This window comes from Chanos chanos, chromosome 5 (assembly GCF_902362185.1).
Source record: "Chanos chanos chromosome 5, fChaCha1.1, whole genome shotgun sequence".
Classification (NCBI taxonomy): Eukaryota; Metazoa; Chordata; class Actinopteri; order Gonorynchiformes; family Chanidae; genus Chanos; species Chanos chanos.
Genome location: NC_044499.1, coordinates 46892644 through 46918666, shown reverse-complemented (window position 1 = coordinate 46918666; position 26023 = coordinate 46892644). Strand labels below are relative to the sequence as shown.

The following is a 26023-nucleotide window of genomic DNA, read 5'->3' as shown; positions in this document are numbered from 1 at the left end:
AACGTCTGAATTTGATTGAACTTGAATTTAGTTTTCAAGACTACCAACTGACACCTTATTACAAATGTAATATTTTTCAAGATTTCTGTTGTATCATTAACTCCAGGTTTGGCAAGCACTCTCATGATGAAATCTCGATTCTGGTGCCTTTAAGTCAGTGTTGCAGGTTAGTTTTATATTTCATTTGTCCTATTTTACCTTATGACACTTTACACTGCTAATTAATTTAAAGCATTTGTCTTTTTTTTTTTGTTTGTTTTTATCATTTATTTATTTTATCATTTATTAACAAATTTTTTAATGACGTACGAAGAAATGTCACGAGGTTGATTAGACAGCAGCACGAATTTGCACTGACCTTACCGCGCTGTTTCATTCAGAGTGAAGAAATCTACCCACTTGCGGCTGCAGCTTCTGGCCAAAGAAGAATATAAGCTGAGCGCACTGATGGAGGAGTCCCTACGAAATGACGCGCTCGCTCCCATTCTCATCCAACCCCACCTGGAGGCGATGGACCGGCGGCTGCGCCTCATCCTCCAGGTCATCGGCGACTGCGTCGAGAAGGAAGGCTACGCCAACGTGGTGGAGGATGACCTGGGTCCAGAGAGCAAGGACATGGATGCCGCCCTTCAGAGGTAGTCGATCTGGACGTACCAGGCGGCCTCTCCGGCTTCCCAAGTCTCCCACCACAGCTCAACAGATCGTGAACGTCTTTGCAAGAGATGCTCTTGTGAATGAACACTTTTTTTTTTTTTTTTTCTGAATTCAGTGAATTCCAAAGACTCGTTCCTCCGTGTCTGGATCGCGTGTGTGTTTCGACATGTACATGTGGACAACATGTATGCCGGCGTCCGAATGCGTGCAGTCTTAACATGTTGATGCTCTCTTAAGATACTGATGCTCCGCCTCAGAGATGGTTCAGAAGGTAAAGTTTACGCGGAAGCGCGTGTTAAAGCGACGGTCCACTGTTTGTTGGTTTTTTGGGGTTTTTTTTTTTTAACAAAATGTCTTGGTTTTCTTTATATCTTTGATACTATAGCTCCACCAGCATAGTTTTGAAGTATGTAGCTGCGTTCCTGGGAGAACTGTAGTGGCGTTGCATTAGCTTCCCCATGTATTTCAGATGGGTTGATGCTAACCTTAAGTTCAAGTCCAGAATAGTAATGTCCAACTTTTGTCATGTCAGTGTTGCAGAATTATATTATCTGCACAAATCCTGCTTCTGTATATGGAAGGGGATCCGAAAAAAAAGGAAGTGCTACTTTTCAGGAGAATCCCACATCCTGATAAGTGAAGTTGTTATGACAAAAATAGGATATTGTTATGCTGGAGATGTTGAACTATATTTTAGGGTTATCATTGGCACCATTGTAATGAAAGGAAGAATGATGGTAATAAAAAAGCTGCTAGTAATGTCTCAGTAATGCAGCTACACATGTTAGAATTATTAGGGTTAGTCTGTGGTATCACAGATATGTTGAAAATCATAAAAGTTTGCTAATGCAGTGGATTGGTGCATTAAGCTGACGTCAGTATAATATTTCTTGTTTTGTTTTTTTTTGTTTTTTTAAAGACAAAGAGCTTCTACTGGAGTGGAGATTAACTCCAAGATGGGTTTTGTCCATCAAATGTAAGATTCCCTCTGTTATTTATTGATTTAGATATTTATTATTTGAAAGAAGTGACTAATTTTTTTTTGTCCTTATGAAATTGGAGTTGAAAACTGTACTCCAAATAAAATCTTTGTAAATTTGAAATATTTACGTTAGCAAAAAAAAAAAAAAAAAGGAGAAAAACTGTGCATATGCACTGGGTCTTGAAATGATTTGATGTGAATTGAATCGTAATATGTAAGGAGTATAAAAATGAAAGGTACTTGCAGCAATCCAGTGGTCTGTGATCAGTTTATTTTTCATCCATATTTTGCTTCAGAAAATGCATCACTGCTCACAAGAAGTCTAATCATATAATTCATAGAATAACTATTAAGGCTGCAAATTATTCAGGATACTGTCAACTTCAAAAACGTAGCTTCTCTCAAATTAATAATACACAGATAACTTAAGACAACATGTGAATACAAACCAAGCCACAGGAAGAAGCAACAAGAAGAAAACCCAAATACATTTCATGCATCTTTGTCAAAAACTAAGCGTTTTGGGGGGTGGGGGGGTTGGTGTGTACAATTTGTCCAGATACAGGTTATGGGACTCACTGACAGACGTACATGTTCGATAAAGGTCATTGTGAGGCCAAGTTGCACAGACACAAGTGGGTGTTTGTTTTTCTTTACAGTTGTGATTGAGGGACCCGTGTGCTTAGATTTCACATAAGGAAGTGTACTTATGTTGCCTGAGGGGAGGTCAAAAGGTCACGACAAAAGGACTTTGTACAGTATGTGGCTAGTATTGTATGTCTGAGGGGAGAAAAAAACAGTGAAAACTAAAACAGCAGAGTAATCATACTCCTGAAAGGTACACAACACATCTGTAAACTTAATACGAATAAAGTTATGTATTAATAATATGCTTTCTGGAGATTATAAGTTTAAAGACACAAGCATCTCTCTCTCTCTCTCTCTCTCTCTCTCTCTCTCTTTCTTTCTTTTTTTTCTGTAAACATAAATATTAACTGTTTAAATTGTCATTAAAGCCACTAAATGCAGGCTCTCTTGCATGTATGACGGAAGCTTTTTTTTTGTTTTGTTTTGCTTTGTTTTGTTTTTAAAGCTCATATGATCTGGGAAGGTACAAAGTTGCTATGCAGTTTGACTCTAAGTGACTTTGAGGACATTTTGGCATGCTTTGTGAAGCATGCGCAACATGCCCCATTAAGTTACCATTCTCCTGTTTTTTTTCTTGCTCAATGATGCTTGGCTAGCCATAAGCCTCTGTTTCTAATTAAATAATGTCCACACTCCTAACCTATTTAAAGTACTCAAGGTAACATAAACTAGAACATGGTAGTATGGGTAATATACCTTTAAAGACTAAGTAAAACAGGATGGACACATTCAAATGTGTTTGCTTATATTTATGAATACGGTTTGTTCTGTCCATTTGTTCTGGCTAGATGGCCGGCAGCAATCAACCAGAAATCGTTGTATCACAGAATGCCCAATTTGACATTATGAATCAATTCAGTTCCTCTGACAACCGCAGTGTTAGATATTCTCCTGTAAATTGTTACAACTCTGACACAAATGCCAGGCGTTATTAATTTTTTCATATAAAGCATAGTGTTCCGAGACACAATTATGTATGTGTGTGTGTATGTGTGTGTGTGTTGAGTAAGGGGGGAGGCATATTTTTTTCTCCCTTCCTTTCAAACAGCACTGCTTTAATTTTCACTTAGGAAAAAGACAGAGCTTCCACGTAAACCTGCATTGATCAGCCTTTAAACACGGTTTTGTTAACCACACATTTTTTCAGTTTTGTTCATTAGGGTTGCTGAATGATCTTTTTTTTTTTGCAGTCTGAAATAAGAGATAATACTGAGATTACTAATACTGCATGTCCATTATTATCCTTTTTTTTCTTACATGAATGAAGTCTTTGTACAGATTCATTTGAAAGGGAGGAGTGGTTTGGATATAAATGTAAAGTTAAGATCAGGGTTCTGCGCTATAGAAAACACATTTCAATAACTGCTGAAAATATGTAAATATTGTATGTGAATCCAGTGCCAGTGCCTGTGCAATTATAGAAATACTTGAATATTTGGGTTTCTAACCATTTGAGTAATCAAAAGAGAAGAGGTTACTTGTAGCTGGACCAGAGGGTTAAGTGTACATATAGTATTTTTTTGTTTTTTTGGGGGGGTGGGCAAGAGGAGATTTTTTTTTGGGGGGGGGGGACAGGTTGCCCATCTTGAGAACAATACTCTGTATTTTCTTTTACATTTTTCATAAATTTGTTCATTAGGAATATCAGTTTAAATACATAGTAGATTGCAAGGAAGTGATATGCTTATTTTGTTTATGCATTGTTTCAGTTGAGGGATTTTTTTTTTGGTTGTTGTTGATGTTGTTTAATATGGTATAAGTGCAATAAAGCAAAAACACTGCATATGATCTTGTACATGTTTGTCATTCAGTTAAAAAAAAAAACCTTCAATGTATTAAGGATGCGTTATTGACCCCAAAGTTATAGGACTCATCTAATGAAAACAACCCAGTGAACAGAGAATAAGTCATTTTCATTCCAAGAAAAAAATATGGTTGGGAATCTCTCAAAACACAGCTGCTCCATATCCATCAGAGGCATAACAGATGTCATATAGCTCGGCATCTCACACACACACACACACAAAAACCCTGTTTGCCCCAGATCCCATTTCTATGTGGTATGTCTTCACAGCACTGTGCCCTAAACCATGCAGAGGTAAATTTCATCATTGAAGATCTTTGCACATTCCTCCTGAGCAGTCTGGGGCACTGTTTTCTGTCAAGTTAAAGGCCCTGGGTCATGAAAAAGTGCTATTGTTAATTTGTTCAGACATTAGATAGGAATTAATTTGGTTAGTACTTTCAAGAAGAAATGCATGCCATTTAACTGGCATCCAAACACGATATGCCAGCCGATGAGAACGAATAAACAACTCGTGATTGATTCATAAAGTGAACAGAACTTGTTTGAGCAAGCTAGACTTACAATAGGCTTCTCTACGGCACATTAGACGTATTTATTTTGAGAGCCGTACTGTACCTTTCGCCTTATAAATAGGCTAGGCGTCTAGATTTAGAAACGGTCTGTGCAACAGAACTTGGCTGTTTGTGTAATGACTCCCTTGCTCAGTCGCGGGTAGCGGAAGTTCTTTTAAGACAAAAATCTTAAGGGACAGGGACCACTAATTTGACCGCCGTAATCACGGAAGCCACAGACAGTCCAGCAGAGGAAACGGAGTCATGGGAACGCTTTAAGATCTGCTCCGGGAAGCTTATCTGATGGCACTCTCTGTGCACTCTTTGGACAGCGTTTAGGTTTTACAGAGATATGAACACAAAACTCTTCTGGGTGAAAATTTAGAAAGTTAAATAGATTACCTTCGCATGTTTTAGACACATCACCTGTTTCACGATGACATTAACGGTATAGTTTTTTCCAAGGTTCCCGGCCAAACACGTCAAACAGACAATATATAGTCTCACTCTGACCAAGTTATTTGAAAATTCTCAACCCCGAGCAAAACGTTTAATGAGTAATTAAAAGTATGGGTGGACAGGAATTCTGTATTTGGCTAATAGAGGAAACGTAACAAGATATTAGCCTAATTCTATTTCTTAAAACTACCGAAGTCACGTAAAAGTTTACTCTACAGGCAGTTACATTTCTTGGTTGTATCTGCAAGATCACGGGCCACACACACTGAGACCTCACGCCCCAGGCTGTTTGCTTCGCTCAGTACAGCTTGACAGTAGTCTGGTCCCGCATGCTCCGTTAAACGTTCTTTTGAACAGACGTCTCCCCCCTTTAGTCACGGAAACACAATTTATGGCCATTATGAGTATTACAGATTTTATCTACAAAATTCAAGTAGTTGCCGAAAGATATGTGATTCAGGGAGCAAAACTTTCCGCGGGAGAAATAAAAACAACGGCCTCAAAGAGTTAAACCTGATGAGAATGTTTGTTAATGTTTCAATCATTGTTAAATTATTGTTGTGTAGATTAGGCTATAAAAAGAAACATTATGAAACAAAACATCTAACTCCAAATAGAACCGGACCACCCAGCATCAAAGAGTGTCTAGGACTGACTTGATCACGCCCCGGGTCCAGACGTTTACAGGAGGTGGCCGAGTCATTACGCCCATTATCAGGATTTGACCAACAGTCAGCGTGGAAAGTGGGGAGTTCCTTCAAGCCAGTCATTTGGCGACCGCGAGGCCACCAGACACCCATTCATCTTCAGAGCGTCACCAGCGTTAGTCTGTCAACAGATTATTTCATTGAATTATAATTACAGGCTACTATCTAAAAGCTGTCATCCTGGACGTCCAGTTATGTTTGATAGTTCGCAGTACCCTTATAACTGTTTCAACTATGACGGAGATGGATACCCATCATGTAGTACCGATGAAGAGAAGAAAATGTGCCGACCAGCCTACAGGTATTATCATTATTATTATTATTATTATTATTATTATTATTATTATTATTGTTGTTGTTGTTGTTGTTGTTGTTGTTGTTGTTGTTATCGTTTTATATATTAGTAACATTACATACAGCCAGAATAATTGTATGGTTAAGTTTATTATTTTAACTTTTACCAGAACTTCCAGCAGCATAAACTGTTTATTATTTTATGCCAATCTGTGAGGTGTACTGTTATTGTATATTTTGCACAAATATAAGTATTATGTACCAGAGATTCTTATAAGTGGTCAAAGTATAATTAATGTCACAGTTACTATAATTAATGTCACAGAGAACCTGGTTCATTAATAGTCATTATTATTATTATTATTATTATTATTATTAATTATTATTATTATTATTATTATTATTGTCATTGTTGTTGTTATACAAACTGAAGTTACATTGTTAGGGTCTTTATTCTCAGCCGCATGTGGAGCACAACTGAATGTGTGGTGCTGTGGAGATCCAGCACAAACAAACAGTCTTTAAAGTATACACTCCAGTACTACTGACCTAAAGTCAAGAATGAAAATGCCTTTCATAGAACAATATACAAGTTAATATGATGTTTTAATTCAGTGTGTTACACTTCTGTAAATTTAATGGAGCCGTAGGGATTTTTCCGTCCAAATGCAGTCTATACTAAAAAAAATACCATGTGCAATACATAATTTCTGACTCTAATTACACATTCCTGTCTTTGTCAGTTACATTGCTCTGATAGCCATGGCCATCCAACAGAGCCCCGAAAACAGAGTGACATTATCCGGAATCTACGAGTTCATCATGAAGAAATTTCCCTATTACCGATCCAACCAGAGAGCATGGCAAAACTCCATAAGACATAATCTTTCCCTCAATAGCTGCTTCATAAAGGTATCGTTAGCTTTTCTCATGGCATTAACACATACTATCAACCAAATGTCAATGTCTACATAATAATGTACACTGACTGCCCTGCACTGTCTGTCAGGTGAATAAGGAGAATAAGTTATTATGTCATAACTGGAATGAATTGGAAAATTATATATATTTTTTTGAGGAAAGTCAAGTTATGAGTTGTTACCAGGTTTGACATTAATCACAAGACTGATTCTTGTGCCTTTATTTGTGATTAAAAAATAAACAACAACAACATTCCTCCAATCTCTCTGTTAATTTAAAGAAAGATTCATCTCAGAATCATCCACCATAAAAATGAACTGTATAATGAAGTTAAACTATAGTGGAATAGTACAATGGCACTGGTCTATGTAAATATATCCTGAGATACATTTAGGAAACTTTGACTGATCCTGCAGACCGACTACAGATTGACTGTGAATTCATCTTTGTACCAGGTTCCTCGCACGGAGGGGAACGAAAAGGGAAAGGGAAACTACTGGACGTTTGCCACTGGCTGCGAGTCCATGCTGGACCTTTTCGAGAACGGCAATTTTCGCCGTCGCCGTCGACGACGCAACATCAAAATGGGTTTCAGGGAATCTGCGGAACCCTTTGTCGCCATGGACGCTCAGCAGCGTGGCACAATAAAGCCGCTCGTGGATTCTGATTCCATCTGCCCGATACCTCCAAATCACAGAGCACCCCAAATGAACCCTCCCCTCAGTAAACCGGAGCCGGAGATCAAATTCAGCATTGACTACATCCTGTCCACCCCAGACCCCCTGCCCGGGTTCAGGCCGCCCCATACCAGCGGTGCAGGAGCCTCCATTCACCTCCTGGAGCCCCAGCATCTTAATCTACACTTTTGGACCATGTAACTGTGATGCGATCTTCACAGAACCTTAAATCACAGACTGACCCTCAAGCTTATTTTAAGCCGTGAAGATTTCATTGTGTGAGACTTCATCCTGTAGATTTTCTAGCAATGGGAAAGCACTTCACACCAAAGCATCATGTGATAGGCCCTATGTGTTCTGTGCTGTCTTTGTCGTCTACTGGTCTGCTTTCTCAGTGGGTCCAATGAGCAAAAAAAAAAAAAAAAGGAGAAGAAAAAGAAAAGAATAAAAGCGACAAAACATGAACTGTTTAATCTGATTGTCTTAATTTTTTTTTTTTTTTTTTGCTCCAAGTATGATCTCATGGAGCAGTAAAAATTCTCTCATAAACTTCATGCACCTTAAATTTAATGGAAAACAGATCTGCTGTCTTTCCCTTCAAACTGTTTGACTCCTGAGTTGTGCTCTGCACCCTGAGTTTTTAAGCACTAAAAAGGTTGTCTGTTTCAAAGTTTCTGATTTATTGTTGGTGCTTCTGCAGTTTGGGAGCCGCGAGGAGAGCAAAATTAAAGATCAAGCATTATTTTAATGGATTTAAACTATTTTATATAGTATGATTACTCATAAATATGAGAATATACTTATATGAGAATTTTTGTTGCCTTACATATAGTGTAATGTTACTGTATAAACTATATAAACAAAACTGCCAAAGAGAGTTTGATGTTACATGGGTCAGATTTTTATCAGTATGCTTCTTGGGACTGTGCATTTGGGGAAAAAAAGAAAGACATTTAGTCTCTATCTTATTGTATTTGTGATCTTTTACACTCTATCTGAATGTCTGCACCCATGAAATAAGAAGGTAAAGTAAAATAATACCTCATTTAACACCTCATACTCAGCTAAAAACTCTAAGCTTAGTTAAAAAAAAGTAAATGTTAAAATAAACAAAACCACACAGTACAATCTGTGGCCAGTGCTGAAATGCATCAGAAAGGGAAAACTCCAGAGTAACCGTATGCAATTCTTTTTCTTTTTTTTTCTTTCTTTCTTTTTTTTTTTTGGATCATTGTGGTCATATTTATTTAGCAATGAAGTGTTATCTCAGTTGTCTTTAAAATCTCAACAAAAAAAGGACAGAAACTAGCTTGTACATATTCAGCACATGAAACACAAACCTGGACCCATACATATAATACAAACGTATGTGCTATTTTGTTCAAAGGTCAATGGTACCTGTCCTCTGTTGTGAATAGAGAGTGTTAAACAACAACAACAAAAAAAAGTGTTAAATCCCTCTAATTATTCAATAAACAGCTGGTTAATTAAAATATTTGTAATAATTTGCTTGTGTTCTGTAAAAGCTGTTGTTCAGCTAGTTCTGAGTTTAAACCAACTCTGTTGGGTCTGTTTGGTGACCCAACCACCAAGACTGGGCAAACATTACTTGGGTCTACATATGTTCTACAAGTTCAAAAGGAACAATGATTATTTAAATATAGTCCAAATATCTGAATATCCTATATGTAAATGAACAGAACAAAATGCAGCTATTTTAAATCTTCATCTCATAAATCTATGACGCATATTGACAATAATTAATATGTTGCTTAGACCAATGCAATGCAACCCTTTTTCTCAAATCCTCCTAATCTTTCTGACTGACCTTTTCCATTCTTTTAGGGGGGGGGGGGAAGACATTCTAAATTTGATCCAAACATTCCATTATAAAATATTCCATTCATAGGAGTTAAAAAGTGAAGCCTGTTAACATTTATTTTTCCTCTAAAGTGTATCAATCATGGTGCTGTAGAGGGGACATTTTTCAATTTAACCTTTATATTATAGTGTGACTACATCAGGTAGGTTTCAACGCACTTAACATGAGTGGCATTTCATCAAGCGTTACACTTGCAAGGTGAGACGGAGATGTGACCTTATTCAAATCCTACTGCCACTACAACACCACTCCTGATGCAATTATAATTAAACGCCTTATGCCGGCTTGCAAATCCTCTGATCGATCATTGATATTAACGGTAATATTGCACTGCCTCCCAGCGTACGTCTAGCACTAGAATTGTTATGGATCAGCAAGTTTCTATTAACAGAGCTGTTGATGTTGTGTGCTGTGGTGTGGATATATTTGGGTAAATTAACTTAGCATAAAGCGCTCCAAGGCCTGGTCTTAAAAAGCTCGCGACATCAAGGGAAGTCAGATTAAAAGCGTCTTTATATGGTCGTTGACAGTGTTCTTTTCATTTTACGGTCCCAAATTGAACAGGATCTAAGCAAGACATACATAATTTAGTCTAAATCCGTTTTGTTTCGAAGGCAGATTTGTCTTTTTTCATGTTTAAACGATTTCATTTTTTCTCTTTCAAGTTACGTTGCATAGGCATCTCATAATCGTAAACAACATCCTGGAATTCATATTTTTCCATAAGTAGACTGAATTATGAGGTATTACAATGTTGAAATTAGAAGCTTAGGGCTAAGGAAACTGAACTAAACAAGGAAATTGGGAAGTCACTGATGTGCAACGATAATAGCACCCCTATCATAAACATAAATAGCTAATTTACCTTAAATATTTTGCCTTAACTACTTTGTTTTTTTCTTCCTGTAATTGGATTTTCTGCCTGGAAATAATTGTGAAAGAATGACAGTGATGAATCTCATGAGAAATATTATAAAATACATTATGTGTATTTATTTAGTGGAGAGGCTATGCAATTTTTCAGTCTTTGATTAACAATCATTGCTTCCTTAAGGTGTGGTTTTTGGTGAGCATTAAAGATGATCATTCACTGGTAGATTTTTACATGTATGCCTGAGTTAGCTAGAAGCTAATGAGCATTATTAAAATATCTTGGGGCATGGGGCCACATAAGTGTGTGTTCAGCTTTCAATACTTCTGTTTGTTTTTTTTTACAAACAGCATAAAAGCAAAATGTGAATATGAACTGTGTAATATCATTCAATGCCCTAGCAGAAGTGTTAACATCTATGAACTATTTAGAGTTGTCAAGCTTTTGACTTATAGCTGTTACAGTGTATGGATGTGCCTCAAAGCTATACAGGCAAAGCTTATTCTTAAATGACTTGAGGTGACAAACTAGAAAGGAACAGAGAGAGCCACAAGAAATCAACTTGTGAAAGAATGTTGCCAATCATGAGGGAAGGCAGGATAAAACAAAAAAGAAAATATTTAAGGGAGCATTGGACACGGAAATAAAAAAAGGGGGGTTGGGGGGGGGGGGGAATGCAAAAACCATTAACAGACAATTCATGTCGGGTAATACTGTGTTAATAATTTTAAAAAAACAATGATGGTTTCGGTATGCCCAGCCATGTTTGTATTTGCAGTAATTGGGCATTGATTGGAAAGCTAAGGGCTATTGATCTGGTGACATTAAAGAACATAGAGCAGAAAAAAAAAAAAATCCTTATTGTAGATTCACTCATGCCCTTTAACATGATTCCACACATAATTGGCCATGTGTTACCATACGGCTCTGAGACAACAGTAACAGAATGAAGGCTATTTTAGACTAGTTGTTTACATCCCTTCTCTAGATCACAGTTCCCCCAACCCCCCCCCGCACCCCCCCCCACCCCCCCCCCCCCCCCCCCCCCCACCCCCACACTCTTACTCAGGTTCTCTTTTTACTAAGGAATGCAACACGCAAGCCTGGTTCCCAGCAGCATCAGCTCCATTTCCCCTAAATGACGGGTAAAATCGTCTGTGAGGGCCCGAACGAACTGCGCGGAGAGGGTGTGAGGAGGAGGGTTCCCTTTCCTGCTTTAACATCATATTAGTGTCCTGATGAAAGGATACTGCATTTAAAATACAAAGAGCACTGATCTGAATGACACAGGTGTCGTAGTGTAGTGCAGTGAGTCTGGAGGGCGGATCTGATGGACAGGGAAACTGGTGCTTTTTTTCTTTATTTTCAATGTTCAGAGGAGGCAGTTCTGTCTCACATCAAAGTATTGTTTTCTTCTCCGAATTTTCATACTGTTAGACTATTATGGCTAATCTAAAAATTATTTATATATATATATATATATATATATATGGATGTGTGTGTGTGTTATATATTTAGACATGCACACAGACACAGAGACAGAGAGAGAGAGAGAGAGAGAGAGAGAGAGAGGGAAGTAAAGAACCAGGCACAAACACTTAAATATACACTTATAGTAATTTACTTCCCAACAAACAAAATTATTACTCTTTATAATTCAGAAAAATATGGGCACAAGTCCACAACAGGTGGTATGATTTATTGGAGTTGAACACATGCATGGGTCAAATGATACAGAGAGAAGCCTGAGGTAACAGCAGGTAAGCACACAGGCCGCCATTATTTCTTTATCAGTCAAGCTAAGATCAAGGACAACACTGGTCACAGGCTCGCAGTGTGGCCCTGATCCATTTCTCACGACTACTAACACCCAGTGCTCCTCAAACCACGCTGAAGAATGTGCTGGCAACCTTACCTTCCTCTACACAAAACACCATGAACATCATCTGTGCAATCACAAATTAGAATCTGTTTACACACGTACATAAAATGCACAAAACTCAAAAGAAATATCCAGTCTACTGAAAAAGAAACAAACAAACAAAAAAAAAAAATGGAAATGCTTTCAGAGCGATTTAAAAAAAAAAAAAAAAGATCTTTTTGATGGATAGCAGCTGATGTCATAAGAGACTGCATCCCAACTATAGATAAAAGGTTATGACAGTGGTAATGCAGATTTGAGGTGGTGTAGGGTTTTTTTTTTGGGTGGGGGGAGTGGGGGGGGTTAGAACCGCTGAACACTATTCATTATTTAAATAGGTTTTGAAAAGGCTTTGTGACATCCTTCCACAGCAAACCCTGATTTTTCATAGCAAATCACAAATTCAAACTGATAGTCGTGAAGAGAGGGTCTCTTAAGATGGAAAAGTCTCTACTGTAGCAGGAGGCCGACAAAAGAGGATTTACGGGGAGTCACAAACAGATAGTTTATACATAAACTCACGTGTGTGTGCACACGCGCGCACACACACAATCACACAAACACACACACACACACTCTATCATTAACAATAACCACTTAATATTCAGAGGTTTATAAAGGGAACTCGTTTCAACATAATGGATCATTCTGTCACACTATTCAAAATGAAATATAATCCCAATACTGAAAACTGCACGAAATCAAAACAACTCATTCCTACATTCTCAAATCTAAAAGCACATTTAACTGTCCCGGGCTGATGTTTGCAAAAAAACAAAAGAAAAAAAAACAAACAAACATAATAGAGTAGTAACAGTGTCATCTTTTTTAAAAAAGAAAAAATATCAGATGCTATTACACATCTGTGGTATGAGGGTTTACGGATTATGAGGATTAAAGAATAATCCAAGTGTTGAACCTGGGATGATACCACATCCCAGTCCATGACTTTCATCCTTTGAGCCTGAATCAGCCAACATTACTTTTCATCACTTGGATTATGTGCCCTAAACGAATACATTACAGAGCACAAACTGGTGTGGTTATAATTATTGTACAGTCTTATTATACATTTTATCACGGAACACCTGTTTGTTCAGGGAGGAAAAAAGAAAATATTAAATGCAGTGTACTCCAGATGATAGCCTTCAAGATGATCTGCAGTTTTCAGCATCACCTGGTACTTTGCTAGGCTTTTTCTGTGTGGGTAGTTAATGTTCTATTGTTATTCAGGGTTAAGAGAATGCAATGTATTCATCCCTCTTTAAACAGTGATTGGAGCACAAACACAGTGGATCTGATAAAGCCATGAACCCTCTTTTGTGTTCCCATACAACTATCACACAACTGTAGTTACCCCTGTTTCAGCTGCATTTCGTGCATTGTGGGTGTTGCCATGTCAACACAGTACCGGACTGGAGCGGTAACTTAGTATGCGAGTTACTCCAATCAAAAGACTGAGGTACACTGAGGACAAGAATGTTTTTTTTTTCTCCGAGGAAAAGAGTGTGTGTCTTTTTTTCTTCACACCATCATACCACAGACCAGTCAAAAAGCATCTTGTGAACTTTCCCTTTTAGTCTCAAGTGGTTTTTCAAATCTGTTCAAACTGGATGCGAACAGCTTACAGACAGTAAAACATAACACCTAATGATGTTTTCTCATACATTCCATATCAATGGCAGATGAATGGAAGCTAGTCATCAAGTTTCCAAAGTACACATTTCTGATTACAGTCTGTACAAGGGATTTCTCCAATATCATTCCATTATAAGGCTTCTCTGCCTTAGCACTCCCTACATAATATCGAGAGATTCCTAATTCCTTTTAGGTACGAAGTCAAAGTTCATGATTCAACTTATCCATCCGTTTCATCACAGAAAGCCATTTTAAAAATATCAAAGTGTTATAATCAAGCACGCACAACAAAAGTTAACATTTCAACTTTGTGTTATGCATAATCTTCAAATTTATGTTTTACTTATTTAAAGCTGATCTAGAATTGAATTGGTACAACAATAGAGAACTAGAGAGATTTGATAGTAAACATCCTTCCAGTTCGCATTAAATAGTCTAACAGATATCACTAATGCAGCAACCAAACAAAACAGTAATTGAACATCTGTAAGTATCTGTGATCTGAAAATAGAGATCTTTATCTGTGTAACAATCTACATCTCCTTGAAAGTGCCTCCACCTATTTAATATGAGCAATGATCAACAAATAGTCGTATCAACTGGACTTCTGGACACACAAGACTAGAACAATATAGTTTGAATACAGATCGTTGCTTCAGTATCAAAGGACTTTTTTTGTTTTCTCGAGTTAATAATTTGGTCCATTAAAATGCAATACAGAGAACGGGATGTACTCAAACTAAACCAAACTGACCAAGAACCATAACACTCAAATAATCGATCTGAACGACAAAAGTTCGGACGTGTTAACACCATCACTTGTGGGGGGGGGGGGGGCAATGTATAACCTCTTAATGTAGGTATAAGAACACCTCACAGGTCACATGAGTTCATTAAGGCAGCTTAATCTCATTCCCTAACTACAATCAGCTTGACATCTTCTCTACAGTAGCTGTGTCCAGAAAAAAAAAATCCAATTTAAACTGCCTTGCAGTCACCAACGCGACTCCATTAAGTTCCTTCAATGGGAGCACCCCCTCCCTCCTAACAGGTAGTGTGAAAGACAGTTTCCATTTGTTCCTGAACATTTTTGAACACTGCAGTATATAGCAATAAAATTAAAGTTGCAGTGCATGATAAAGTGAAGCATGAACACATTTTTGCCATTTCTCCTCAGCGTTCTCTCACAGACAGCTATTGAGACAATAGAAAGTAGTGTATAGCTACTGAAAACAGTATTGGAATCCCAGACGCACTCGTACAGAAACTGCAAATGTAAATTCAAAAAATACTATCAAAACAAAAGATTCTCTCAGGTGCAAAACGTGTCTTTAAATAGATCTCCCTTTTCTATCACTAAATTAAATTAACTCATTACGTAGCACTGTGCTCAGGCCATGGAAGTCAAATTAGACAATAACAAACAAACAAACAAACAAACAAACAAACAAACAAACAAACAAACAAAGGACAGAGGAACCTCCCTTTTCAATGCTATGGAATCCCTTATGTTCCACGATGTTAGGTTAAACAGCTGAAGTAGTTTCCATTTATAATAGCGTACAACAATCAAACAAATCTCTTTCAACACAATGTGGGGCACTCTTAAGAAAACTCAACCATTAGGGTCCTGCTATCACAGTAATTAGTTGCAATGTATGTAACACAACAGGGTGAAAATGATCTAATAGAAGGTATGGACTTCATCTGTCAGTGGGGGCGGGGGGGGGGTGGGGGTAGAAGACACTTTAAATAGCTGCAGATGATAAACGATTACCACGTTTTTCTAGACCTCCTGTTCTAATCCCTGTTAAGATTTTTAGGGAAATGAAAATAAGGGGGGGGGGGGGGGGTAATGACTGATCTGATGTTGCATGCATGAGCGATTTCCGAACAAAATCTCAAAGCTATGAAGAGCAAAGATGGCTTTGCGTCGTTTCAGGCGAAACAAAACTCAAAGTCGCTTTATGAAAATGTCCAAAGTGTAAATGTCTTTCTTAAGGATCCCTTCATGGAACAGTAAAAATGATTTGTGTAGTTACTAACTGCGAAGGAAGCAGCAGCTTTTTTGATTTTGTTTTTTTCTTTTGTTGTTGTTGTTGTTGTTGATTGTGTAGAAATGCACAAAGCCACAGAGAAAGGACCCGGTGCACCTGGGTGAGAGCACTCACTGGCAAAAGATGGAGTACACTGAGTAACAGCTGTGCCACAGAGAGAGAGAGAGAGAGTCCACGACTCATCTACAAGGCAAAGAGGGCATCTTCAGGTCTGTCAGCCTTCTTGCCAGCGTTTGTTGGAGGACCTGCTGCAGCGGCAGGGTCTCCACTAGGGGGCGTAGGTAGGGTAGGCACCATTTCAGCTGCTTTGGCCCTTTCCTCCAAAAACTTATCAAACTCTGCAGGAAAGAAATTCCACGAATGTTTCATACAGTCATAACGTTCAACTTGTAGGAAATAGCTAACAATTACACATGTGACTTACAGGTTAGCTCTACTGTCCTATTAAATAAAACCACAATTCTTAAGAAAATGACTATATTGATAAAATCATTCTTCATACCTTCACTTGTCACACCTTCTTCTGCTTCATCTCCTTTCTGTTAGACAGTGGAGGGTAAAACGTGGTCAGTACGTGTTACACACACAGTGAAAAACACGTGATTGTTGATTTTGCCAACTCACAGATCTTGCTTTTTAAAGTACTCTTGACTAGCGAGTTCTTAGTGTGACTGAACATCCGAAAACACCACTGAAAAGGATTGTTCCCAGTGCTGTTCCCGCAACAACTGCATTTGCAAAAGCCATGTGACTAACCAGCATTTCCCAAAGCAAACCCAAGCGCTTATCATCATTAATTTGAGGTGACCCGTGAGTCAGAGATAGAGGGTGAGTTAGAGAAACTCTAGTTTTAAACTCTAGTTTGGGGCAGACATCTACAACCTGAGAATGAATGTCTTGAAATGAGTCTAAGGTAGGACACCATTCAGCCATTTGTGAGAATATCCCAAGAAAATAGTACAAGAATAAGAGAAAGTCTATGAAGAACCACCATCCATTACAAACCATTAGCTGATCACAAAACAGCACTATTAAGAAACTGCCGAATAGCTCATTTTGTCATGTGAGAGTAAACAGATAACAGAAAGAAATATTTAGTCTTCTATGAGAGAGAACACATCAGAAAAAGAAGAAGAAGAAAAAGAAGAAAAGAAAAGGATGGGATAAAAATAAACAAAAGTAAATCTCACCACGTCGGTACAGAGCCATTCCTCAATGTCATCCATGACAGAGGACTGATCAAGATGAGTCTACAGGTGAAAGCCACCGAAAAACCATGGGCCCGGAAACCACAAAAACAAACAAACAAAAAACAAACAAACAAACAAAAACATTCCCCCATAAACACAACAGAAACAAAATGTAAATTAGAAATAAAGTAAATAACATAAATAACATAAAGTCTTACATTTCCACATGTCAAATTAAAAAACCTGAAACAGGAACATGTCGGGAATTGTGACACACGCCCAAAGGCAAGCACGGAGCTACATGCAAGAGCCGGGAATCCAGCAAACCCGCAGTTTGGAGACGGACGTTGTGGAGTGAGTGGTGAATGTCGAGGAGAGAACGTGGGACATTAAACTTAATGTACAGGCATGAAGGAGAGAGATACAGACGGAACATCTCCTAACATGGAGGTTCAGGCCTTTATCAACAGACAGAAACACACACCGGACACCAGTGTCAAACACTGAGAGCTAGCTTAAAAAAAAAAGACCCTTACGTTGAACAGACATAAGACATAAAGAACTTACTAGCTCTGAAAATTTGTTGAATATACACCTATCACAATCCTATGATATACACAAAAAACATGCCCAGTTCATGACATTCTGTTGTTAAGGATGAACTAATTGGACATGTTCTCTTGTATTTCCAAGAACTGGAAGGCAAGACTATTCCTAAACGGATCTGACCAGCTTGAACAACAAAAAAAAAAGACAGATCTTATGGAGAAAAAAGGCATAAATAGGACTAACTGCTCAGGAACACATATACCATAAAGGTATATTTTGAAAAATTAAAATGACAAAATTGTTGGTGGAATAACTGAGCTGAGGACCAGCATGAGTGATGGTCTGTGTTAAGGGAGAGGGGCCAAGGCTTATTCCAAGGATGGATCCTTCTGTCTGCACTGGTTGGATTATTGTTAAGATAGAAAACCCTTACCATGTGCCTAATGAACCTTTGGACACTCTGCTCAGTACATTTCTGACACATGATCTATAGTCACACTTTACCCTAGCATTAATATCGTGTAGCTGCATATCTGGCGTAACGGAATCAAAATGATGAGCGTCTGGGTGAACCGAAGCACTCTGCGAGGAGCCAACACGTGTAATATTAGACTAGGAGCCTAAAAAAAATGCCTTTAACGATTACGCGACAGATGATTATTAACAAGGTAATTCTCATTAGCAAGGTCATTTCCATCATGTTCGATCATACACTTATTATAAAACCCATTATAAAAGCTTCATGATGTTGTCAGTTTCCAAGACATTAAAAGACTACAGTATGGGAAGGGAATATATTAATGTCACACATACAAAAGTCTAAGACTTCTCTTGAGCAAATGTGGTAACTGACGGACCCATATACAGCTTCCATGACTAACACTCAATGCTTAGTATGATATTCAAAACGATACATTAAGCGCAAAACATTTGTTTAAACAGCAGACCGTAACCCTAAGGCTGTGTGTGCTGGATTTAGTTCTATCGAACATGTCTCCATCAGGTCTTATCCTGTACTTTGATTTCAGGACTTGAGAATGAATATAGTAGCATGACCGCGACCGTTTCATGCCGAGAAACAAGAGGAAAAAGAGAACAGACAGTCCTAAAGTCCTACACACACACACACACACAAACAATAAAAACGCAAGCGAGATAACGTTATTCCAGTACAAGGTAAACACACACTCACCCCTTCAGGGTTCTGCTGTCTGAGGTCGAGCGTAGGAGCCAGTCCGCCAGCAGCCTGAGTGGCCTCGTAAGGAACACTGCCAGTCAACAGCCAAAACAAAACAAAACAAAACAAAAAAAAAAAAAAAAAAAAAAAAAGGTAAACAAAGATTGGAGAGTCGTTCTTAAAAACAGTAGTGTTAATAGAGGTTCATGGGTTTACTCTAATCGTCACCATGTTTTTCATATGTTTCATTAAATTGATAATATAATTATTCCACAGATTGTTTTTTTTCCCTATTTAGAATAAGACTATAGAGCAGTAGTTCAAGAGTCAGGTTTACATGACACCGACTCAAACGTAGAGCCATGCCATTTTACAAAATGTTTCATCTGCCCTCGTAACTAATCTGCGAAAACATTAACACCTTATTTTTAATTTAAGGTACTACTATCATGTGAGAAACACTTTCTGTTCTGTTTCTCTTATTAAAATAATTCATATGTTTGTTCACAGATTGAATTTTTTTTTCCCCCCCGGTTCTAATTGAGATTGTTGATTCTTGTGACCTTGAGAAAATCAGATATGCCAGACACTGTTGGAAAGCTGACAAAGGTCTTCTGAAGAACTAAAAAATTCGACACAAACAAAAAAAACAGTCACGTGGTAAGAAGAGGTTTGTACTTCTTTGAAGCGACGGAGCCGGTCCTGGTCTGGGCAAACATGTCAAAGTCGTCCTGCGGCTGACAGCTTGCCAAGGTGCTCAGTGTGCCACTAACACTGTCCGTGCCAATGTCTGCAAAACGCGCAGCCCAGTCAGCAAACACACCAAAGTGCCACAGTTCACTATTCATTACCACAGGATTTGCTTTGGCATCTCATTCTGCCGAACCCCATTCGCATTGTTAAACGTGTTAGGGGATTACAGGTCTGGAAAGCGCTGGAACTCACCCAATCCTGCCAGCTTGGAGGAGAGAGTGGCAGGAGAAGAAGAGCCCGGAGGGGCCGCGGAGGCGGACGGAGGGGTGGCGCTGACCATGGGGCTGACCACTGCCGGGGACCCTGGCCCCAGGTCAATCAGATTATCCTCAGTGGCCTCGCTGAGGACCTGTGACGACACAACGACACGTCATTGGATAAACAGGTGAAACAAATCATAATAATCTACTGAAATGAGAGAGGATGCACCTTCCATACTGGGATCTCTGATTTAACAAGGCACCAATGCAGCAGTCATTACAAAAGTAGGAGTATGGTTCATGATGATGGGCTTCCTCTAGTAATGACTATATTTGTGCACCTGCTTCACCAGCCCATGGTGGGAGAGGAAATTAAGCCATGGCGATTTGTGTAATAGGACACAGCTGAGAAGAGTTCAGAGCTAGATGAGTTGGTGGAAAAAGGAGGAGAGAGGTGACGTGACGGCTCAGCGGCCAAACGAAATCATCAAAAAATGGGGACGAGTGAAAGTAAAGGTTGTCATTCTTCGTAAAGCGACATCTTCATCAAGCATCAAAAGACATCAAAATAACAAAAAACACATTGATTTACATAAATATAGATCTCAGAATGTTCACATGCACCGAGGAACAAAAAGAAAAGCCAAAAAAAAAAGAAAATTTTGACAAAACACTTCACGGTGGTGCAGTTCAAACTAAACTGTTCAATTTACATTCAGATCACGACACATGCCAAAACGTGCTGTTCGGCTTAATTGACCATTTTCAAAACTATAAAACATAAACTCTATGCATGGTTTTAAACAATGCTTGGAAAAATGAACGGTAATTTTCACTGGAGGTAACGACAATGTGGAAACAGCAGGACCAACGGGGACAAGACACTGTGGGAGGTGGCATGAGTGGGTGGTTTCTCAGACTGGGTAAGGGCTACATCATTCTAGCCACAGGGCATACGGCATAGTTCAAATATGCCATATGGAAGGTATGGAATTTGAGGTCCTCTTATGGCAGCCAGCAATATATCAGGATTCCTTTGGCATAATATGAGATGATTTTAATACTTGCCTGCCTCAGCTGGCGATACAAAAGAAAAAAAACAAACAAAACAAAACACAAAAACACAGAAACACACCATAAATAAATAGCAACATGCTCGGACAACATTTGCATCAGACAAAAAAAGTGCTTGCAAAACTCTTGCAACCAAGTGTATCAGAGATGATGACAGGACAAAAAAACAAGCAATGGAAGAAAAGCAGGAGGCGTGTAACTTGACCCAGAGCCTTCGCTTTGGTATTACACTTTAACTCATATGTACATGAGTGAAGAGGCAAAGTGAATCAAGTGATACTGGGCAGAGAGAAGGTTTCTATTACGAAAGTGAAGATAAGACATTACAACATACCCCGTTATTCACACCCTGCGAGGCTCGCCCGGACCGGAACCGTTCATATCTAGGGTTGAAAAAACAAACAAACAAACAAACAAAAAAAACAACAGATGTTAATTATGGTCCAGAGTACATTTCTATGCCATAAATGCGTCTAATATTCATCTGATAAGAAATACAGCTACATCTAGGCATAAAAAACATACAAAAAACCTTATCATGATAAGGATTATTTTGCAGGGAAATGCAAACGTGTGCAAGCTACTATATCACCTCGGTATTATATGCATCATGAAGAAAGACTTGCACTGGATTTAGTCGTCAGTAGTCATGGTTGGCTTTACCTCTCATATCTGAGGAAGATGTTGTTTAAATCATCATTAACGTGCAACAGCTCTTCAGTGACTTCCTCATTGGACACGCGGGAGATGAGCTCCACTATCCTTTGCTGCATAGCCCTGCATGTGCGGTTCAGCTCCTTCAAAACCCACAACCCACAACACAACTTTTAAAACACAGTGTCTCTGAACACATCTGACAGTAGCATCAGCAGCACTGCCTAGAAGAGTCACAGTTTTAGAAGTGCTGATACTCCCTCTAGTGGCCAAGGTCAGACTTGTGAAAACAATCATACTGTGCATCTGTCCTTAGTGTGGTGATGTCCTCTTTGCATGTGATGCTGTGATTCACAACAGCGGTTTATAAAATTTGCATACTGTTGATATGCAGCAGCATGGAAATGCAGACGCATGCAACATGGACACACTTTAACACTGTCGTGATAGTTATGTGTGGGAGAGGATTATAACCTGCAGCAGTTCGTAGTCTGAGGGGTCTTCCTGTCCCGGGGCCATTTCGGCCAACATCTCCGACATCACTTTAGTGTTTCCACGCACGATATCCAGCTCACTGCGCAGCCTACAAATCTAAAGGTCAACACAGCTGTCAGTTCACCTTCAAACCCTTTCCTTCTAATCTAATCTTATCTTTTCAGCTGAGTCACCTCGTACCTGCTCTGGGTTGGGGTTGATAGGTCCGGTCATGTGAAGGTTGGGAATCTGTGGGGAGGTGTGACTCTGAGGGGCAGAGAAGGCTGGTACAGCCGCTGGGTGAGGCTGTGGCTTAGGATGAACTGGGGCTGTGTACTTGTGTTGGTCCACCTCAGGGGCACTCTGCAACTACAGTCAGAAGATAAGCGTTACTGAGGAGACAAACTCTGTAGTCAAGTGTAGTGTGTAGTCAGTGCTCCTGCATGCGACTCAAGTGACAGACCACACAGTTCCACAAGCAGTCAGAGAAATACGAGGATAAAGTTTATAAAAATCAATTCATAAAATTCAGACTCTAGGAAAAAAAAAAACACATATAAAACTGTCTCCACTACGCAGTTTGGCCTGCTCTGGACTGATTCCTACCCGTTGTGGTGTGTGGATGGGGGAGAGGGTCTCCAGGTCTGACATGGGAAACTCAATACCCTTCCTCTTCAGTTCCTCATAGACCTGGACCACACCGGTCAAATCTGGACTACTCCTGAAAGCATCAGCCCAAGCCTACCACAAAAACAACAACAACAACAACAACATCAACAACAACACATGTACCAAGTCAATTTATTTGGCATGCTAAGTTATGGGATGAAACAATCACAAATTAAAAATTAAAATTGAATTCCTATACCACTGTAGCCTGATACAAAATAATTCATCATGAAGCCTGAAAGGTAAGGCTGTGAGATACTAGGAAAAATAAGTCAATCATCGTATAAAACTGTACAGAGACAACATTATAGTACTGGGTTAGTAAATCAACCACACAACATAGCCACAGTAACACAACAAAAACACACTGCTGGCAGCTGGTAAAATGGCAATGGTTGGCAACTGGCTGTATTCTGAAATCAGTTTTATTCAGGCTACAGATCAAACAATGTTCCATGAACATCCATGAAAAAGTAAACCACTTTTACATTTGTCGGGCCCACTGCAACCTAGCTAGTCTGCTTCTTACTACTTAAGACATCAAAGTGAACATTCCCTATTTAATTTGCCTGGAAACATTTCTGACTTCATGCCTTATTAAGACTGTTTTTGGGGTTCTTTTATAGTGCCTCCAACACTATAAATACCAGGTATCAAAGACAGATTAGAGAACATCTGAGCTGTTGGAGGTAACCTGAGCTCCAGGTAACAAGATCACAAACAGCTGCTGTGAAAATAACACTAGGAGCAAACCACAAGCTGAGTCCTTTTGACTACAGGGCCTGAAGTGACAATTGATAGTCCACATTCTTATTACTTTCCTCTATGTTATCCCTTTTCAGACTGTTCGACACAGAAGCAAAATATACCTAAAGATCATTTTGAATAGACAACAGGGTCCTGTATATTTACACAGGAGAAAGATCCAGATATAGTAATCTAGATTTTCCATACCTGTATAAGGGCAAGTACTTTGTCTTGCACTATGGTAGGAGGGTTGTTTTTAGGAGATATGATTTTGACCAGGACACCATCAATAAAGTCCCGGGCGGTGACGAGAGCATGGAAACGATAGCCACAGTTCTTCACACACGTCTCCAGGACCTGGGAGAAAAGGTACAGAGTCAGAGATAGTGGTGGGGTCACAACAGCCAGAGTCTATATGTCTGTATTTGAACAGTTGTTTATTGTTTCTACTACTGCTGCTTACCGTCAAAGCTAGCATCACTTCTCTGTAATTCTTGTTCCCATTAAGCCTTTTCTTTACTGCCCTTATGGCATCCTTAGGACTGTGGCGAACACAAATGACAACAGGTGAGGAAAACACACAAGCGAATCGAAATCAAGCATTCTTGCTTCACTGCTAAATGGACCACAAAGCCATTTGAAGGGGGGAGGGAGAAAAACGCTCATTTCTTACTGCTTCCAATCTATCAAAATCCAGGGGGCATAACAGGGGAGGAAAGATTAAAATTTTTGGTGGAACACCATTTACTCAGACTAACTGTGGTTTTACTATTGGCGAGATACCTCAGGCAAACTTACTGAGATCTCTGATGATACTGCCTGAGTTCCATTTTTAGAAAGGACAGAACATTCTTTCTCGATTGTCGATTGTACTCGAAATTAGCTGAACTCTTGGCAGAACTGACAATAAGCGTTTCCAGGGTGACTTCAATCTACTGAATGAAACCGTTTTCACTGCGTTCAGCTGATTTCACAAGCGATGTTTCGACACGTTTCCCCCGGAATCCCATGCAAAGTCACCCCATATTTTTCAACACATTCATTCCAACCACATGTATTGACTCATTAAAAGGCTGTCTATGTGGCTAGTTTAATTTACTTTGTTTGCCTTAAAATGTAAGAAACTTAAGGACATGCCAAATATATTAGGAACCATCAGAGCTGTTTGCACGACCTTAACCCTAACTTTTGCTCACCCTTCTTCTGTTTCATTGATGAGGTCACATATCTCCATGTTCAAGGCCCAGTCCTCGCTTTGCAGAGAGCCATCTGTGGCCTTCTCTATGAAGGACAAAACATTTTTTTTTTTTTTTTACAATTACATTCATACTTCAAATGCTTTGAGAGCATATCAGTATTACAGAACACTGGGTATGGCTATTCTGAAATAGCGCACAGTCTTGCACTTCTGAAGAATGAGATGAGAATATCATCCAAATATCCTGTTATATGTTCACGTCCAGAGAAAAAGGCAAAAATGTGAGACAGAATGGGGGAAAAATCCCAAAAACCTACACAAACACTTGTGAAAGAGGGGGAGGAAAGTGTTTATACAGAAAGCCAACTTGTCAGAGGGTACTGACAGCTGTCTGTTTCGTATTGTGTGACTTGGTATGCCTGGTGACAAGTTTCGTTTTGCATGGATCCTCTGGTGAAAGCAATATGTTCCAGAGCAGAACAGGCTGTCTAACGTTGGCTAGCTAATATTAAAATAAGCAGTCCAACCCAATATTACTGCCTGACGATCAACATACTTTGAACCGTTGCAAACAACCAACCAAAAAGCAAAACAAAACAACACAAGACAAAATAAAGCAAAAGACACGGCCTTGTCAACAACGAAGTTAAAATACTAAATAGACACGTATGGCTGTACCTAATATGATTTAGCAATAGCAACCGATTCAGGTCAAGCAGCTGGTATGGGTTGCTAGCAGTGATGACATAAACAGCTATGCTAGGTTAGCTACGGAGACCTCGAACGAGTGAGACAAGATGTACAGCGACTATGCTGCTGTTCAAGACACAGGATAAAAAAGGAGAACGCAATATGTAGATACACAAAACAATTACTGACAATAACGAAAAACCTACCAATGCACTGTCCCACTGGAGTACTGTACGGATTTCCCAGTAAGAACTCCATCTTGTCAACAAATCATCCAACTGGCAATCCATGGGCCAGAGGAGTCAAGCCGCGCCCCTAAAGGACTTTCATTGGAGGACGTGAGCCAGCATTTCGGGGTGATTTGGTATGGGTACGGTCTTTTAAAGGGGCTCACAATGTTTTGATGACTAAGTCACAGGTTGTAATTGAGGGATATAAAAAATGCTTACAGGCAGTCTCTCCTTCGAGACGTTTCGAACCATGGCTCATTAGCACCTGTAAAGCAAAATCAGACTAGAGTAGTGCGCAATTAAAACAAGCGAATTGTGGATTTGTGGGATGCGTCTCTGTCTTATTAAG

The 26023-nt window shown here is 39.1% G+C and overlaps 3 protein-coding genes across 5 annotated transcripts in view; 2 read left to right on the top strand and 1 right to left on the bottom strand.

Annotated features, from left to right (window-relative positions):
* fam20cb (FAM20C golgi associated secretory pathway kinase b) overlaps window positions 1-1885 on the top strand; it is a 31214-nt gene extending 29329 nt beyond the window's left edge. Inside the window, exons 9-10 of the mRNA XM_030773509.1 lie at window positions 107-166; window positions 381-1885. Of these exons, the coding sequence (XP_030629369.1) occupies window positions 107-166; window positions 381-639 (319 nt within the window). The 3' untranslated portion in view covers window positions 640-1885. The remainder of the gene's footprint in view (window positions 1-106; window positions 167-380) is intronic.
* Window positions 1886-6002: 4117 nt separating this feature from the next.
* On the top strand, window positions 6003-7901 carry foxl3 (forkhead box L3). Its single transcript, XM_030773097.1, has 3 exons — window positions 6003-6109; window positions 6846-7014; window positions 7479-7901. The coding sequence occupies exons 1-3, from the start codon at window positions 6003-6005 to the stop codon at window positions 7899-7901; spliced, it is 699 nt and encodes a 232-aa protein (XP_030628957.1).
* Window positions 7902-16001: 8100 nt separating this feature from the next.
* Window positions 16002-25721, bottom strand: tom1l2b (target of myb1 like 2 membrane trafficking protein b). 3 transcript variants are annotated; one of them, XM_030773617.1, is made up of 15 exons: window positions 25651-25721; window positions 24753-24837; window positions 24020-24098; window positions 23764-23913; window positions 22747-22881; window positions 22342-22509; window positions 22141-22257; window positions 21676-21809; window positions 21347-21395; window positions 19931-20087; window positions 19664-19775; window positions 19001-19076; window positions 17260-17319; window positions 16572-16608; window positions 16002-16407 (listed from the first exon to the last, which is right to left on the bottom strand). In XM_030773617.1, exons 1-15 carry the CDS (start codon window positions 25700-25702, stop codon window positions 16253-16255), a joined length of 1566 nt encoding a protein of 521 aa, XP_030629477.1. In that variant the 5' UTR covers window positions 25703-25721; the 3' UTR covers window positions 16002-16252. The 3 variants fall into 3 exon arrangements, with proteins under 3 accessions (XP_030629477.1, XP_030629478.1, XP_030629479.1); XM_030773618.1 differs by having other exon boundaries at window positions 22342-22503; XM_030773619.1 differs by lacking the exons at window positions 17260-17319; window positions 22342-22509; window positions 22747-22881.
* Between the last annotated feature and the right edge of the window lie 302 nt (window positions 25722-26023).

What these genes read in the sequence shown, in the direction of transcription:
- tom1l2b (XM_030773617.1), bottom strand. Translation starts at nt 25,702, where the DNA reads ATGGAGTTCTTACTGGGAAATCCGTACAGTACTCCAGTGGGACAGTGC. An exon ending in TCAACCCCAACCCAGAGCAG is followed by an intron (nt 22,258 to 22,341) that starts GTACGAGGTGAC and finishes GTTGACCTTTAG; the next exon opens with ATTTGTAGGCTGCGCAGTGA. An exon ending in CAGACTACGAACTGCTGCAG is followed by an intron (nt 21,810 to 22,140) that starts GTTATAATCCTC and finishes TGGGTTTTGAAG; the next exon opens with GAGCTGAACCGCACATGCAG.
- foxl3 (XM_030773097.1), top strand. Translation starts at nt 6,003, where the DNA reads ATGTTTGATAGTTCGCAGTACCCTTATAACTGTTTCAACTATGACGGA. An exon ending in ATGTGCCGACCAGCCTACAG is followed by an intron (nt 6,110 to 6,845) that starts GTATTATCATTA and finishes TGTCTTTGTCAG; the next exon opens with TTACATTGCTCTGATAGCCA. An exon ending in TCAATAGCTGCTTCATAAAG is followed by an intron (nt 7,015 to 7,478) that starts GTATCGTTAGCT and finishes TCTTTGTACCAG; the next exon opens with GTTCCTCGCACGGAGGGGAA.